The sequence below is a fragment of the Scyliorhinus canicula genome, chromosome 17, assembly GCF_902713615.1.
Source record: "Scyliorhinus canicula chromosome 17, sScyCan1.1, whole genome shotgun sequence".
NCBI classification, from domain to species: Eukaryota; Metazoa; Chordata; class Chondrichthyes; order Carcharhiniformes; family Scyliorhinidae; genus Scyliorhinus; species Scyliorhinus canicula.
In genome coordinates this window covers 119,981,586-119,996,942 of record NC_052162.1, presented here as the reverse complement: position 1 = coordinate 119,996,942, position 15,357 = coordinate 119,981,586, and the positions used below count along the sequence as shown (strand labels likewise).

The 15,357-nt window shown below is 46.7% G+C and overlaps 1 protein-coding gene across 1 annotated transcript in view; it reads right to left on the bottom strand.

Moving 5' to 3' along the window:
- The window catches only part of LOC119951771 (zinc finger protein 721-like), a gene marked incomplete at its 5' end in the record, with an annotated part of 158,164 nt that overhangs the window by 96,313 nt on the left and 46,494 nt on the right, over positions 1–15,357 (bottom strand). The window contains one exon of the mRNA XM_038775110.1: positions 10,255–11,262. Within this exon, the coding sequence (XP_038631038.1) occupies positions 10,255–11,262 (1,008 nt within the window). The remainder of the gene's footprint in view (positions 1–10,254; positions 11,263–15,357) is intronic.

The window sequence follows — 15,357 nt, the reverse complement described above, 5'->3', positions numbered from 1 at the left end:
CAATAACCTGGTTGTCCCCCAGGCACAATCATCACAAGAAGAAAGGACGCTGGGTTTGTAACCCAGAGAAGGCATCCAGATGGAGTGGCCGTAGCCTGCCAGCCTCCGTTACTAAGTGTGGGCAAAACCCAAAGCTCAGCTGTGAGACTGAGTCAGATTTTGTTGCGTTGTGAATAAAATTGCGCTAAACTGTGAACCTGTTTTCCTAGAATGATAGAATTTACAGTGCAGAAGGAGGCCATTCGGCCCATCGAGTCTGCGCCAGCCTGGCCCTTGGTGAGAGCATCCCACCCAAGCCCACACTATCTCCGTAACCCAGTAACCCCACCTAACCTTTTTGGACCCTAAGGGCAATTTATCATGGCCAATCCACCTAACCTACACATCTTTGGATTGTGGGAGGAAACCGGAGCACCAGGAGGAAACCCACGTAGACACGGGGAGAACGTGCAGACTCCGTACAGACAGTGACCCAAGCCGGGAATCAAACCTGGGACCCTGGAGCTGTGAAGCAACTGCTAACCACTGTGTTACCGTGCTGTCCTGTTTTGTCCTTTTTTCATCTTGCAAATAAGGGAATCTGGGTAAAACTTTTGATGTCGTAAACTGGTCGAACGCACCAGAGATTTTAAAGGTATAACATTTTGGCACCTCAGACGTTCCTTCTATAATTGATATATTGCTCCGAAGTCAAACCTTCAACCTAGTATTCTCCAACAATCTGTCTGAGCCTGAATTAAGAGGGCAGATTGCCCCACATAACGGCCAGTCTTCAGTGAGTGAAGGACTAATACAGATTTTGACAGGTAAAATTGGGCTATAACCGGGTGTCTGTAATACGAGGTGAACAAACTACCTATTTAGATCTAGGATAGTCAAGGGAGTTGGGTAAAATCTATGGGGGGGAATGTAGTGAAAGCCGGACCCCGAACCCAGAGGATTCCTACACACCTGTGAGAAATCCCAGGGAGAGGGGGAGAATAAGGAGAGAGAGAAATGACAGAGCGTCCAGAGTGAGAAATGACCCAAGTGGGTACTACAGTAAATTAGAAAGGGTCTGGGAGCCAAAGTTAATGAGTAGAGTACAGACCCTGAAGGTTAAAAAGTGCAGCAACAGTTGCATCAGCGCTGCTCTCACCAGGTGGTGGCTGGTTTACCCACCTCCTCCTGTACTGTTTGGTAGCGTTAACCGTCCTGTAGTCAGTAATTTGTTAGTATTGACGTGAATCCACTGTGCTCTCCATATCGTACTGATAAGAACATAAGAACATAAGAACTAGGAGCAGGAGTAGGCCATCTGGTCCCTCGAGCCTGCTCCGCCATTCAATTAGATCATGGCTGATCTTTTGTGGACTCAGCTCCACTTTCCGGCCCGAACACCATAACCCTTAATCCCTTTATTCTTCAAAAAACTATCTATCTTTACCTTAAAAACATGTAATGAAGGAGCCTCAACTGCTTCACTGGGCAAGGAATTCCATAGATTCACAACCCTTTGGGTGAAGAAGTTCCTCCTAAACTCAGTCCTAAATCTACTTCCCCTTATTTTGAGGCTATGCCCCCTAGTTCTGCTGTCACCCGCCAGTGGAAACAACCTGCCCGCATCTATCCTATCTATTCCCTTCATAATTTTAAATGTTTCTATAAGATCCCCCCTCATCCTTCTAAATTCCAACGAGTACAGTCCCAGTCTACTCAACCTCTCCTCATAATCCAACCCCTTCAGCTCTGGGATTAACCTAGTGAATCTCCTCTGCACACCCTCCAGCGCCAGTACGTCCTTTCTCAAGTAAGGAGACCAAAACTGAACACAATACTCCAGGTGTGGCCGCACTAACACCGTATACAATTGCAACATAACCTCCCTAGTCTTAAACTCCATCCCTCTAGCAATGAAGGACAAAATTCAATTTGCCTTCTTAATCACCTGTTGCACTTGTAAACCAACCTTCTGTGACTCATGCACTAGCACACCCAAGTCTCTCTGAACAGCGGCATGCTTTAATATTTTATCGTTTAAATAATAATCCCGTTTGCTGTTATTCCTACCAAAATGGATAACCTCACATTTGTCAACATTGTATTCCATCTGCCAGACCCGAGCCCATTCACTTAACCTATCCAAATCCCTCTGCAGACTTCCAGTATCCTCTGCACTTTTCGCTTTACCACTCATCTTAGTGTCATCTGCAAACTTGGACACATTGACCTTGGTCCCCAACTCCAAATCATCAATGTAAATTGTGAACAATTGTGGGCCCAACACGGATCCCTGAGGGACACCACTAGCTACTGATTGCCAACCAGAGAAACACCCATTTATCCCAACTCTTTGCTTTCTATTAATTAACCAATCCTCTATCCATGCTACTACTTTACCCTTAATGCCATGCATCTTTATCTTATGCAGCAACCTTTTGTGTGGCACCTTGTCAAAGGCTTTCTGGAAATCCAGATATACCACATCCATCGGCTCCCCGTTATCTACTGCACTGGTAATGTCCTCAAAAAATTCCACTAAATTAGTTAGGCATGACCTGCCTTTAACGAACCCATGCTGCGTCTGCCCAATAGGACAATTTCTATCCAGATGCCTCGCAATTTCTTCCTTGATGATAGATTCCAGCATCTTCCCTATTACCGAAGTTAAACTCACTGGCCTATAATTTCCTGCTTTCTGCCTACCTCCTTTTTTAAACAGTGGCGTCACATTTGCTAATTTCCAATCCACCGGGACCACCCCAGAGTCTAGTGAATTTTGGTAAATTATCACTAGTGCATCTGCAATTTCCCTAGCCATCTCTTTTAGCACTCTGGGATGCATTCCATCAGGACCAGGAGACTTGTCTACCTTTAGCCCCATTAGCTTGCCCATCACTCCCTCCTTAGTGATAACAATCCTCTCAAGGTCCTCACCTGTCATAGCCTCATTTCTATCAGTCGCTGGCATGTTATTTGTGTCTTCCACTGTGAAGACCGACCCAAAAAACCTGTTCAGTTCCTCAGCCATTTCCTCATTTCCCATTATTAAAACTCCCTTCTCATCCTCTAAAGGACCAATATTTACCTTAGCCACTCTTTTTTGTCTTATATACTTGTAAAAACTTTTACTGTCTGTTTTTATATTCTGAGCAAGTTTACTCTCATACTCTATCTTACTCTTCTTTATAGCTTTTTTAGTAGCTTTCTGTTGCCCCCTAAAGATTTCCCAGTCCTCTAATCTCCCAGCAATCTTTGCCACTTTATATGCTTTTTCCTTCAATTTGATACTCTCCCTTATTTCCTTAGATATCCACGGTCGATTTTCCCTCTTTCTTCCGTCCTTCCTTTTTGTTGGTATAAACCTTTGCTGAGCACTGTGAAAAATCGCTTGGAAGGTTCTCCACTGTTCCTCAACTGTTCCACCATAAAGTCTTAGCTCCCAGTCTACCTTAGCTAGTTCTTCTCTCATCCCCTTGTAATCTCCTTTGTTTAAACACAAAACACTAGTATTTGATTTTACTTTCTCACCCTCCATCTGTATTTTAAATTCCACCATATTGTGATCGCTCCTTCCGAGAGGATCCCTAACTATGAGATCATGAATCAATCCTGTCTCATTACACAGGACAAGATCTAGGACCGCTTGTTCCCTCGTAGGTTCCATTACATACTGTTCTAGGAAACTATCGCGGATACATTCTATAAACTCCTCCTCACGGTTGCCTTGACCGACCTGGTTAAACCAATCGACATGTAGATTAAAATCCCCCATGATAACTGCTGTACCATTTCTACATGCATCAGTTATTTCTTTGTTTATTGCCTGCCCCACCATCTCGTTACTATTTGGTGGCCGATAGACTACTCCTATCAGTGACTTTTTCGCCTTACTATTCCTGATTTCCACCCAAATGGATTCAACCTTATCCTCCATAGCACCGATGTCATCCCTTACTATTGCCCGGATGTCATCCTTAAATAACGAGCAACACCACCTCCCTTACCATCCACTCTGTCCTTCCGAATAGTTTGATACCCTCGGATATTTAACTCCCAGTCGTGACCATCCTTTAACCATGTTTCAGTAATGGCCACTAAATCATAGTCATTTACGATGATTTGTGCCACCAACTCATTTACTTTATTCCGAATACTACGAGCATTCAGGTAAAGTACACTTATGTTGGTTTTTTTACCTCTGTTTTGAATCTTAACATCTCCAGTTTTATTCCTTTTGTTATTACTGGGCCTATTCACTGTGCTCCCCTCAGTCACTGTACCTTGTACTGTCGCCCTTATGGATTTCTGACTATGTCTTCTCTGCCTTGCACTTTTCCCCTTACTTCCTTTTGTTTCTGTCCCTGTTTTACTACCTTCCAACTTCCAGCATTGGTTCCCATCCCCCTGCCACATTAGTTTAAACCCTCCCCAACAGCTCTAGAAAACACCCCCCCTAGGACATCGGTTCCAGTCCTGCCCAAGTGCAGACCGTCCGGTTTGAGTAGTGAGTGGAGAAATAGCAAACGGGACCGGGATCCTTAAAATTCACGGAAGGAAAGGATATTCAAACCACCTTTTGGAAAGTGGCCAGTGACAAAAGGCTCCTCGAGGGATCCATTGTGTCAAAGGGGGGGAGGGGGATATGAGTTCTGGAAGACGTTAGTGTGGAAATATTAGTTTTCGAAGAAGTCCTTTGGAAATATTGAATTTTTGAAGAAGTCAGTGAAATGTAAGTTTTCAAAGAAGTCAGTATGGAAACAGAGTTTTAGAAAAAGTCAGTGTGGAAATTTGAGTTTTAAAAGAAGTCAGTGTGAACATTTGTGCTGTGGATAGTCTGGGATTATCCTCAAACACAAATCAGAGACTAGTGAGTCTTGGGATATGAGGTTTTAGACGTCAGTGTGAAAGTCGGTGCCCTGGGAGCACCTTAATGTTAGAAGTTAGGAAAAAGAGGTCAGCATTTCCAGTCTGGTGAGTTTCCAGTCTCCTTCCAAAGGGATATGATGGGAGCTTTTGGGGATCAAGCAATAGATAAAGATGACAGATATATATTGGGGAGATATGTCTTCTGCGTTTCAACAAAAAAGCTAAATTATCAATTTGAAAAAATTGGGTAATGGTTAGTTTTATTCAATATAAAGTTAAAAGTTAGTTTGCAGACTTTAATCAACTCGTTCAGAGCTGGCAGTGGGGAAAAAGCGAACTCGGTCAGGAATCGGCGGAGCGGGGAGAAACGGCACAGTGGAGTGGCGGGAACCACTCCGGCTTCGGGCCGCCCCAAAGGTGCGGAATCCTCCACACCATCAGGGGCTAGGATGGCGCCGGAGTGGTTTGCACCCCGCCGGCCAGCGGGGAAGGCCTTTGGGAGTCCGCTGGCCAGCACGGGTCCGCACATACGCGGGAATTGACGTCATCCCCGCGCATGCGCAGGGGGGTTCACCTTCGCGCCGGCCATTGCGGAGGCATACACAGCCGGAACGTAGGAGTAGTGGCCCCACGGCACAGGCCCGCCCGTGGATCAGTGGGCCCAGACCGCAGGCCAAGCCACCGTCGGGGCACTTCCCGGGGCCAGATCCCCTCGCGCCCCCCCAAGAACCAGGAGCCTGCCTGCGCCGCCAGGTCCCGCCGGTAAGGGATCAACTACAATTTACGCCGGCGGGACCGGTATAGAATGGGCGGGAGTTTGGCGCATAGCGGGCCGGAGAATCGCCGGGGGTGGGGGGGGGGGGGGGGGCGCTGCCAGCGGCCGCCGACCGGCACGGCGCGAATGCTGCTCCCGCCAAATCCCCAGTGCCGGAGAATTCGGCAGCCGGCAGGGGCGGGATTCATGCCGACCCCCAGCGATTCTCCCACCCGGCGTGGGGGTCGGAGAATCCCGCCCTTTGCTATGTTGCTGATTGCGTGTTTGTGTGTGTGATTTTTCCTTGTCTGTGAATCTATCTGGTGCTTGTGTCACTAAGGTAACCCTCTGGTCTTGATTTGTTAATCATTTCAAAGTTGCTTGTTTAATGTATGTATGTAGTTGCCTTCCTTCCTCAGCTTGTTCCCCAATGAGACTGCCTTCACAACTAGCAGGTTGACGACTGAAGCCTTTTTTTCCTCTCGTGATTTGCAGTGAGTGTCCTTTCCAGTCCCCCTCCCCCCATCAATTGAAGTGAGTGCAGTTCAAAACCTGCATCCAGATCTCGACTGCAGAAGAGGCCCTTCAGCCCATCAGAGTCTACACCGAAGCATGAAAGACGCCTGACCTGCCTACCCAATCCCATTTGCCAGCACTTGGCCCTTAAATGTTATAACAGGCCAAGTATTCATCCAGATACTTTTTAAAGGATGTGAGGCAACCCACCTCTCCTACCCTCCCTGGCAGTGCATTCCAGACTGTCACCACCCTCTGGGTAAAAATGTTTTTCATTGAATCTCCCTAAGCCTCTTGCCCCTCACCTTGAACTTCTGTCCCCTCGTAGCTGACCTTTTAACTAAAGGGAACAGCTGTTCCTTATCCACCCTGTCCATGCCACTCATAATTTTGTACACTTTGATCAGGTCATAGAATCGCTACAGTGCAGAAGGAGGCCATTCAGTCCATCGATTCTGCACTGGCCCTTTGAAAGAGCACCCTACCTAGGCCCAATTCCCCACCTTGAGGCAATTTAGCATGGCCAATCCATCTAACCTGCACATCTTTGGACTGTGAGAGGAAACCGGAGCACGCGGAGGAAACCGATGCAGACACAGGGAGAACGTGCAAACTCCAGTCAAACCCAGGTCTCTGGTGCTGTGTGGCAACGGTGCTAACCACTGTGCAATCATGCCACCCTTCAGTCTTTTCTGCTCCAATGAAAACAACCCAATCCTATCCAACCTCTGTTCACAACTTAAATGTTCCATCCCAGGCAACATCCTGGTGAATCTCCTCTGCCCCCTCCAGTACAATCACATTCTTCCTATAATGTGGCGACCAGAATTGCACACAGTACTCCAGCTGTGGGCTCACCAAACTTCTATACAACTCCAACATGACCTCCCTGCTTTTGTAATCTATGCCCCAATTAATAAAAGCGAGTGTCCCATAGGCCACTTTCACCACCCTATTCACCTTCCCTCCTGCCTTCAGACATCTGTGGACAAACACACCAATGCCCCCTTGTTCCTCGGAACTTCCCACTGTCAGGCCATTCAGTAAATGCTTCCTTGTCAAATTTCTACTTCCAAAGTGTATCACCTCACACTTCAGGGTTCAATTCCATCTCCTTTTTTCTGCCCATTTGACCATCCCGTCTGTATCTTCCTGTAACCCAAGATACTCAACCTCACTGTTAACCACCCGGCCAATCTTTGTGTCATCTGCAAAACTACTGATCTTACCCCCCAACATCTATGTTGTTTATCTAAATGATGAACAATAGGGGACCCGGCACAGATCTCTGTGGTACGTCACTGGACACTGGCTTCCAGTGACTGAAGGAGCCATCTGTCATCACCCTTGGTCTCCTACAGGCAAGTTGTTATACCGTCAATTCACTGCGAGACTGTGAGAATGAGTGAATACAAGGCTTTATTATCCAGGAACTCACCTACCAGTGTCTGCTGTGCAAATGAGTGCCACCCATAGGTGGCCGGTCTATATATCACCCTGGGGAGGGCGGAGCCAGAGGCGGAGCCCACCGGGGTTCCAGTACAGTACCTGGAAGTAGACCGTATTATCATTTCCAGGTCATAGGTCACAGCACTATACAGACAGTTCATACTTAGGTGAATACATTCACCACACAAGTCAATTTTGAATCCACCTTATCAAGTTACCCTGTATCCCATGTGCATTTGCCTTTTTAATAAGTCTCCTATGTGGGACCTTGTCAAAGGCTTTGCTGAAATCCATATAAATGGCATCAACTGCACTACCCTCATCTATACACTTGGTCACATGCTCAAAAAATGTAATCAAATTTGTTAGGCATAACCCCCTCTGACAAAGTCATGCTGACTAATCCTGATCAATCCTTGCCTCTCCAAGTGGAAATAGATTCTTTCATTCAGAATTTTTGCCAACAGTTTCTCTACCATTGATGTGAGACTCACTGCTCTGTAGTTCCCTGGCTTATCTCTACAATCGTTCTTCAACAGTAGGACCATATTAGCTGTTCCCCAGTCCTCTGTGGCCAGAGAGGAGTTAAATATTTGGGGCAGAGTCCCTGCAACCTCCTCCCTTCCCTCCCACAGAATCCTGGAACATACATCATCTGCATATGGAGATTTCTCCACTTTTATGCCTGCCAACACCTCCAATACCTTGTCATTCCCTATTTGCTCAAGAACCTCACAGTCTCTCTCCCCGAGTTCCACATCTACCTCCTCATTCTCTTGGGTGAAGACAGATGTGAAGAATTTGTTCAACATCCTGCCAATATCCTCTGGCTCCACCCACAGATTCCCCCGTCCCGAATGGGCCCTACTCTTTCCCCGATTATTGATTATATTTACAGAATATCTTGGGATTTTCCCTACATTTACCAGCCAGAACTTTCTCATATCCCCTCTTTGCTCTCCCAATCGCTTTCTTAAACTCCATCCTGCACTTTCTGTACTCCACTACTGCCTTTATTGATTGTTCCCCTTGTACTTGCTAAAAGGCTCTCTTTTCCTTCTCATCTTATCCTGAATGTCTCTGGCCATCCATGGTTCTCTGTACTTGTTACTCCTTCCTATCACCCTCGAGGGAACATGTTGGGCCTATCACCCTCGAGGGAACGTGTTGGGCCTATACCCTCGCCATTTCCTTTTTGAATGCCCCAGTGCTCTTCTGTCGATTTCCCCACAAGTAACTCTTGCCCTCCCTTGGCTTTATTTTACTCAAATCTACTCTCCCCCAATACACAACTTTTGCAACTTGTCCATTTTATTTTGTACCATGTTGTGGTCGCTAGCACTAAAATGCTCCCCCACCAACACATCAACCACCTGCCGGCTTCATTCCCCAGAATTAGGTCCAGCACGGCACCATCCCTTGATAGACCCTCTACATATTGAGCTAAAAGGTTCTCCTGCAGACATTTTCAGAACTCTACTCCATCTGCTTGTTAGGTGGATTGGAAATTCTGAATTCTCTCTGTGTACCTGAACAGGAGCAGGAATGTGGCAACTAGGGGATTTTCACAGTAACGTCATTGCAGTGTTAATGTAAGCCTACTTGTGACATTAATAAAAATTATCTAAACTCTTAACATGATGACTATTCCAATTAATGTTGGGAAAAGTTGAAATCACCTAATATAATGACCCTATTATTATTTTTACACACCTCCACACATATTTGCTCCTCAATTTCCCGCTGACTATCTGGGGGTCTATAATAAACACCCAGCAATATGACTGTCCTTTTTCTCAAGTACTATGGATGAGGCTGCTTGTTGGCAGTTCTTAGCTGAAGTTCTGACCTTAATTCCTGACTGTATGAATCATACCACATCTGATTCTATCTATTTTTATATTCGAGCTAGTTTCCCTCATACTCTACTTCCTTCCGACCTCTTTATTATCTTTTTGGTCATTTTTTGCTGCTTCTTAAAATCGGTCCCACCTTTGACCGAACACAAACCTTTTCAGATTTGTACAGCTCTTTCAGTTTAATCCTTTACTTCCTTCTTTAATAATAATCTCTATTATTGTCACAAGTAGGTTTACATTAACACTGCAATGAAGTTATGGTGAAAAGCCCCGAGTCGCCACAGTCCGGCACCTGTTCAGGTACACGGAGGGAGAATTCAGAATGTCCAATTTCACCTAACAAGCACATCTTTCGGGACTTGTGGGAGGACATCAGAGGACCTGGAGGAAACCCACACAGACATGGGGAGAGTGTGCACCCATTGATGATGCATCCTTCCCAAAGAGACAAATGTATTTATTTTAGATCTGCTGTAGTGGTACAAAAAACATTTGCTTTGCACGATAAAATAAATGTCTTTCCATCAGCTTTTGAAGATAATTTCAGTGGAAATGTGCTCTCCCAGGCTCAATGATCATCAGCCCACTGGAAGCAAAGTCATGGCCAGTCCAGCAGAAAGAAACCCTCCGACCCTTCCCCTTCACCAAGTGTCAGAATGAACATGGTTCAGTCCTGATGTGATTAACAGCAGCAAGAACAGCAGAATCCAATCCCAGTCATCGCTTGTGAACTCGCTGGTGTCTCAGCAGGTCTGATGACTGATTGAATCCTTTCCCACACACTGAGCAGGTGAATGGCCTCTCTCCAGTGTGAACTCTCTGGTGTACTCGCAGTGTGGATAACTGAGTAAATCCCTTCCCACAGTCAGAGCAGGTGAAGGGCCTCTCCCCAGTGTGAACTCTCTGGTGTCCTCGCAGTGTGGATAACTGAGTAAATCCCTTCCCACAGTCAGAGCAGGTGAAGGGCCTCTCCCCAGTGTGAACTCTCTGGTGTCCTCGCAGTGTGGATAACTGAGTAAATCCCTTCCCACAGTCAGAGCAGGTGAAGGGCCTCTCCCCAGTGTGAACTCTCTGGTGTGTCTGCAGGCTGGATAACCGAGAGAATTTCTGCCCACAGTCAGAGCAGATGAATGGCCTCTCCCCAGTGTGAACTTGCTGGTGTGTCTGCAGGATGGATAACTGAGTGAATCCCCGTCCACACACTGAGCAGGTGAAGAGCCTCCCCCCAGTGTGAACTCGCTGATGTTTCCCGAGGGCGGATGAATCACTGAATCGTTTCCCACATTGAGAGCATGTAAATGGCTTTTCCCCAGTGTGAACTCGCTGGTGTGTTTGCAGGTGGGATAACCGAGAGAATTCCTTTCCACAATCAGAGCAGGTGAATGGCCTCTCCCCAGTGTGAAGTCGGTGGTGTGTCTGCAGATTGAATAAGTGAGTGAATCGCTTCCCACACTGTAAGCAGGTGAATGGCCTCTCCCCAGTGTGAACTCGCTGGTGTCTCCGCAGGCTGAATGAGTGAGTGAATCTCTTCCCACACTGAGAGCAGGTGAACGGTTTCTCCCCAGTGTGAACCCGCTGGTGTGACTTCAGGCTGGATAACTGAGTGAATCTTTTCCCACACTCAGAGCAGGTGAATGGCGTGATCCCAGTGTGAACTCCATGGTGTGAGTTCAGGCTGGATAACTGAGTGAATCTCTTCCCAAACTGAGAACAGGTAAACAGCCTCTCCCCAGTGTTAATTCGCTGATGTCTCTGCAGGTGGGATAACTGAGTGAATCCCTTCTCACACTGAGAGCAGGTGAATGGCTTCTCCCCAGTGTGAATGCGTCGATGAATCTCCAGCTCTGATGGGGCTCTGTATCCCTTCCCACAGTCCCCACATTTCCACAGCTTCTCCATGTTTTGGATCTCCTCGTGTCTCTCCACGTCAGACAATCAGTTGAAGCCTCGTCCACACACAGAACATGTGTACGGTCTCTCCCCGCTGTGAATGGTGTGATGTTTTTCAGGCTGTGTAACTGGTTAAAGCTCTTTCCGCGGTCAGTGCTCTGGAACACTCTCACTCGGGTGTGTGTGTCTTGGTGCTTTTCCAGTCACACTGATGTTTAAAATCTTTTAAAGTTGACAAATCAGGGAAACATTTCTCGTTCCAGATTCAAAGGCCGACGATATTCAGGACCGAATGAACCGAGTGACTCGGTCAGATCTTGATGTGACGTTCGGTTTCAGATTTCTGTCTGTAAATCCTCACTGTCAAATATCCTGGACAAGGAGTTAACAAAAGACATCACTGTCAGTACAGGATAAGAATTCAGAACAGACAATTGTAGTTTCTCTGAAATATTCTTTCCTCTCTCATTCCCCAAAAGGTGTAAATCTCCATCCCACACACTCTCCCTCCATTCTCACTCTGCTGTATCTAATATTCACCCTCCCAATTCTCCTGAAGGTGCTGATTCAGGCTGATTGACAGATCTCTGCTCACTGCTTCCTATCAGATCTCTGGTGGCTGTATGTTGGAGAAGGTCACACACTAGGTAGCACCACCAGGATGGTTGGTTTTTTCCGTCCTTTTTGCCCGTTTCCCGGGGAATTTGGGTGAACAAACTTGGGTCAAGCTGAAGGTTCAGTGAACCTGTCGACAAAATCATGCTGAAAATTTCAAAAAGGTCTGGTGGGAGAGGAAACCCTTCGACGGATTTGGTGAGTCCATGTGGCTCACCAGGAGGGAGGATGGTGGCGTTGACTCCAGTGGGTGCAGCCGTTCCTATCACGGTGGATATGCTGGTGGGAGTACTGGCCTCGGAGTTTGAGAAGCAGGTTGGGAAGTACTTTGAGAAACAAGGGCAAGCTCTGCCAACATCTCTAATGGAAAGGATCCTTTTACTTGCCGGATCGGAGGAGGGTAACACGTCTGGAATCAATGGGCGGATCCTTTCAGAAGAAGTAAGCTCAGTGGATGGAGTGAAAGTGAAGTGGGAGGAGGATGTGGGGCCGGTAGGAGATGATGGGGTGGGGAGTGAAGTCCTTGGCAGGGTGAACTCCACGTCCGAGTGCGAGACTGGGCTTGGTCCAGCTCAAGGTCGTGTTTAGGGGACCCCTAACCAAGGAGAGGATGAGCAGTTTTTCCCCGGATGTGGACAATAGGTGTGAGCGGTGTTCCGGAGGTCCGGCCAACCACACACATGTCCTGGTCCTGTCCCAAACTAGTCAGCTTTCAGGTCTCCTTCTTTATCACCATGTCACTGATTATCAATATCGAACAGGAGCCCTGCCCTTTGGTTTCCATATTTGGGCTGTCAGACTCGCTGGAGCTGCAGACAGGGGAGCGGAGGCAGATGTCCTTGCCTTCCCCTCGTTGATCGCCCGGCGGCAAGTCCTGCTCGGGTGGAGGTCTCCAACCCCACCAAGTGCCCCACCATGGCGTGAGGATCTAATGGAATTTTTATACTGAAAAGGTTAAATACACCGTGAGGGGATCAGTCAAGAGTTTTACTCAAGGTAGTGGCCTTTTATTACTTCAAGGAGCTGGTCACTGTGTTGCTGTGGCTGGGTGGGGGGATTGGGAGGTGGGCGGGGGGGGGGGGGGGGGGTGGAGTTGTCTTGTGTCAGATTGTGTTTTATTTCTTTTTTTCTTGTTGGATGTTTTGGGGGTTTTATACAAAAGATTTTGGAAAACTGAGAAACCTTAATATAAACATTTTATTTTTAAAGCAGAGATGGTCAATCATTTCCAAATGAAATTGGATGGGCAATGCAGGGTTGCAGAATGGGAAAATGTTATTTTTAAAGCAGAGATGGTCAATAATTTCTAAATGAAATTGGATGGGCAATGCAGGGTTGCAGAATGTGACCCACTCAACACTGACAGAATTACTCAACAGAGTTGGCATCGACTTGAAACGTCCAATGGACTCCTCGTCTTCTGTTATAAATCTGACTGGAAATATATAACGTAGCTACAGGACTACATTACAAAACCAGAATAATCAATGTACATTATTGCAGAACAATCAACAATGTATCTAATCTGTGCCATAAAACACCAGACATCACTCTGTCCTCATAGAATCAGAGTTTTACAGCAGAGCAAAAAGCCCTTCAGCCCATCATTTCAGCATCAGCTACTAAGTACCTATCTATTCTCATCCCATTTCCCACCACTTGGTCCACAGCCTTGCATGCTATGGCCTATCAAATGCTCTCTGCTCTTATATTCTATACCGTAGCTAATAGAAGCAAGAATCCCACAACCTGATGGACTGAATGGCCTAATTCTGCTCCTGTGACCTATACTCTTATATCCCCTTGTGACCACCTTATCTACCTGTCCTGTCTTCAGGGACCTATGGACAGGCACACCAAGGTCCCTCTGGTCCTCTATGCTTCCTGGGGTCCGACCAGTCATTGTATATTCCCTTGCCGAGTTAGTCCTCACAAAATTCATTACCTCACACTTTTCAGAGTTAAATTCCATTTGCCACTGTTCTGCCCATCTAACCAGCCCGCCACATCATCCTGTAATGTAAGGGGCAGCAGGGTAGCATGGTGGTTAGCATAAATGCTTCACAGCTCCAGGGTCCCAGGTTCGATTCCCGGCTGGGTCACTGTCTGTGTGGAGTCTGCACGTCCTCCCCCTGTGTGCGTGGGTTTCCTCCGGGTGCTCCGGTTTCCTCCCACAGTCCAAAGATGTGCAGGTTAGGTGGATTGGCCATGCTAAATTGCCCGTAGTGTCCTAATAAAAAAGTAAGGTTAAGGGGGGGTTGTTGGGTTACGGGTATAGGGTGGAGACGTGGGTTTGAGTAGGGTGATCATGGCTTGGCACAACATTGAGGGCCGAAGGGCCTGTTCTGTGCTGTACTGTTCTATGTTCTATGTAAGGCTTTCCTCCTCACTATTTCCCACACCACCAATTTCTGTGTCATCTGCAAACGTACTTACTTCCTACATTCACACCCGATCATTAATGTACACGACAAAAACAAGGGACCCAGTACTGATCCCATCGCAACATCACTGGACACAGACTTCCAGTGACAAAGACAACCTTCGACCATCACCCTCTGCCTCCTGCCACAAAGCCAATTTTGGATTCAATTTGAGAAATTGCCCTGTATCCCCAGGGCTTTTGTCTTCCTGACTAGTCTTCCGTGTCAGACTTTATCAAAAGGCTCAAAGAAGTCCACTTAAACTGCATTAACTGTACAGCCTTCATCTCCTAGTCACCTCCTCAAAAAATTCAAATCAAATTTGAAAGACCTGATCTCCCTCTGACAAAACCATCTTGACTATCCTTGATCAATTCTGCCCCACAGACTTTTTTCCAATAGTTTACCGACCACTGATGTTAGACTAAAATCCAAATCCAAACCAAATCCTACCAACTGTCCTGGCTTGAGACAGCTCATGCCTCTTTAACCTGTGATTCTCCCTCTCCCCAGTTGCTCCGTCTGGACTTGCAGACTTAATTACCTGCAAAGACTCATATTCAAAGCATCATATTGCATCTTTGACTTTGTCTATATATATGTTTCTGGAACCCACCTCTTCATTCACCTGAGGAAGGAGTGATTCTAAGTCAGGGGTGGGCAAACTATGGCCCGCGGGCCACATGCGGCCCGCCAAAGGTCTTTATGCGGCCCAACAAGTCATAAAAAAAATTTTTTTTAAACATTTTTTTTTTTTAAAAGGTTAATGGGGGGGGGGGGGCTGTTGGGTTACTGGTATAGGGTGGATACGTTGACTTGAGTAGGGTGATCATTGCTCGGCACAACATCGAGGGCCGAAGGGCCTGTTCTGTGCTGTACTGTTCTATGTTCTATATGAGGCGCCCAGAATCATAACCGGGTGAAGTAATTATTTTACTTAATATACTATGCGGCCATTTAAAATTGTGAATTTCTGAATGTGGCCCTTGCACGGAAAAGTTTG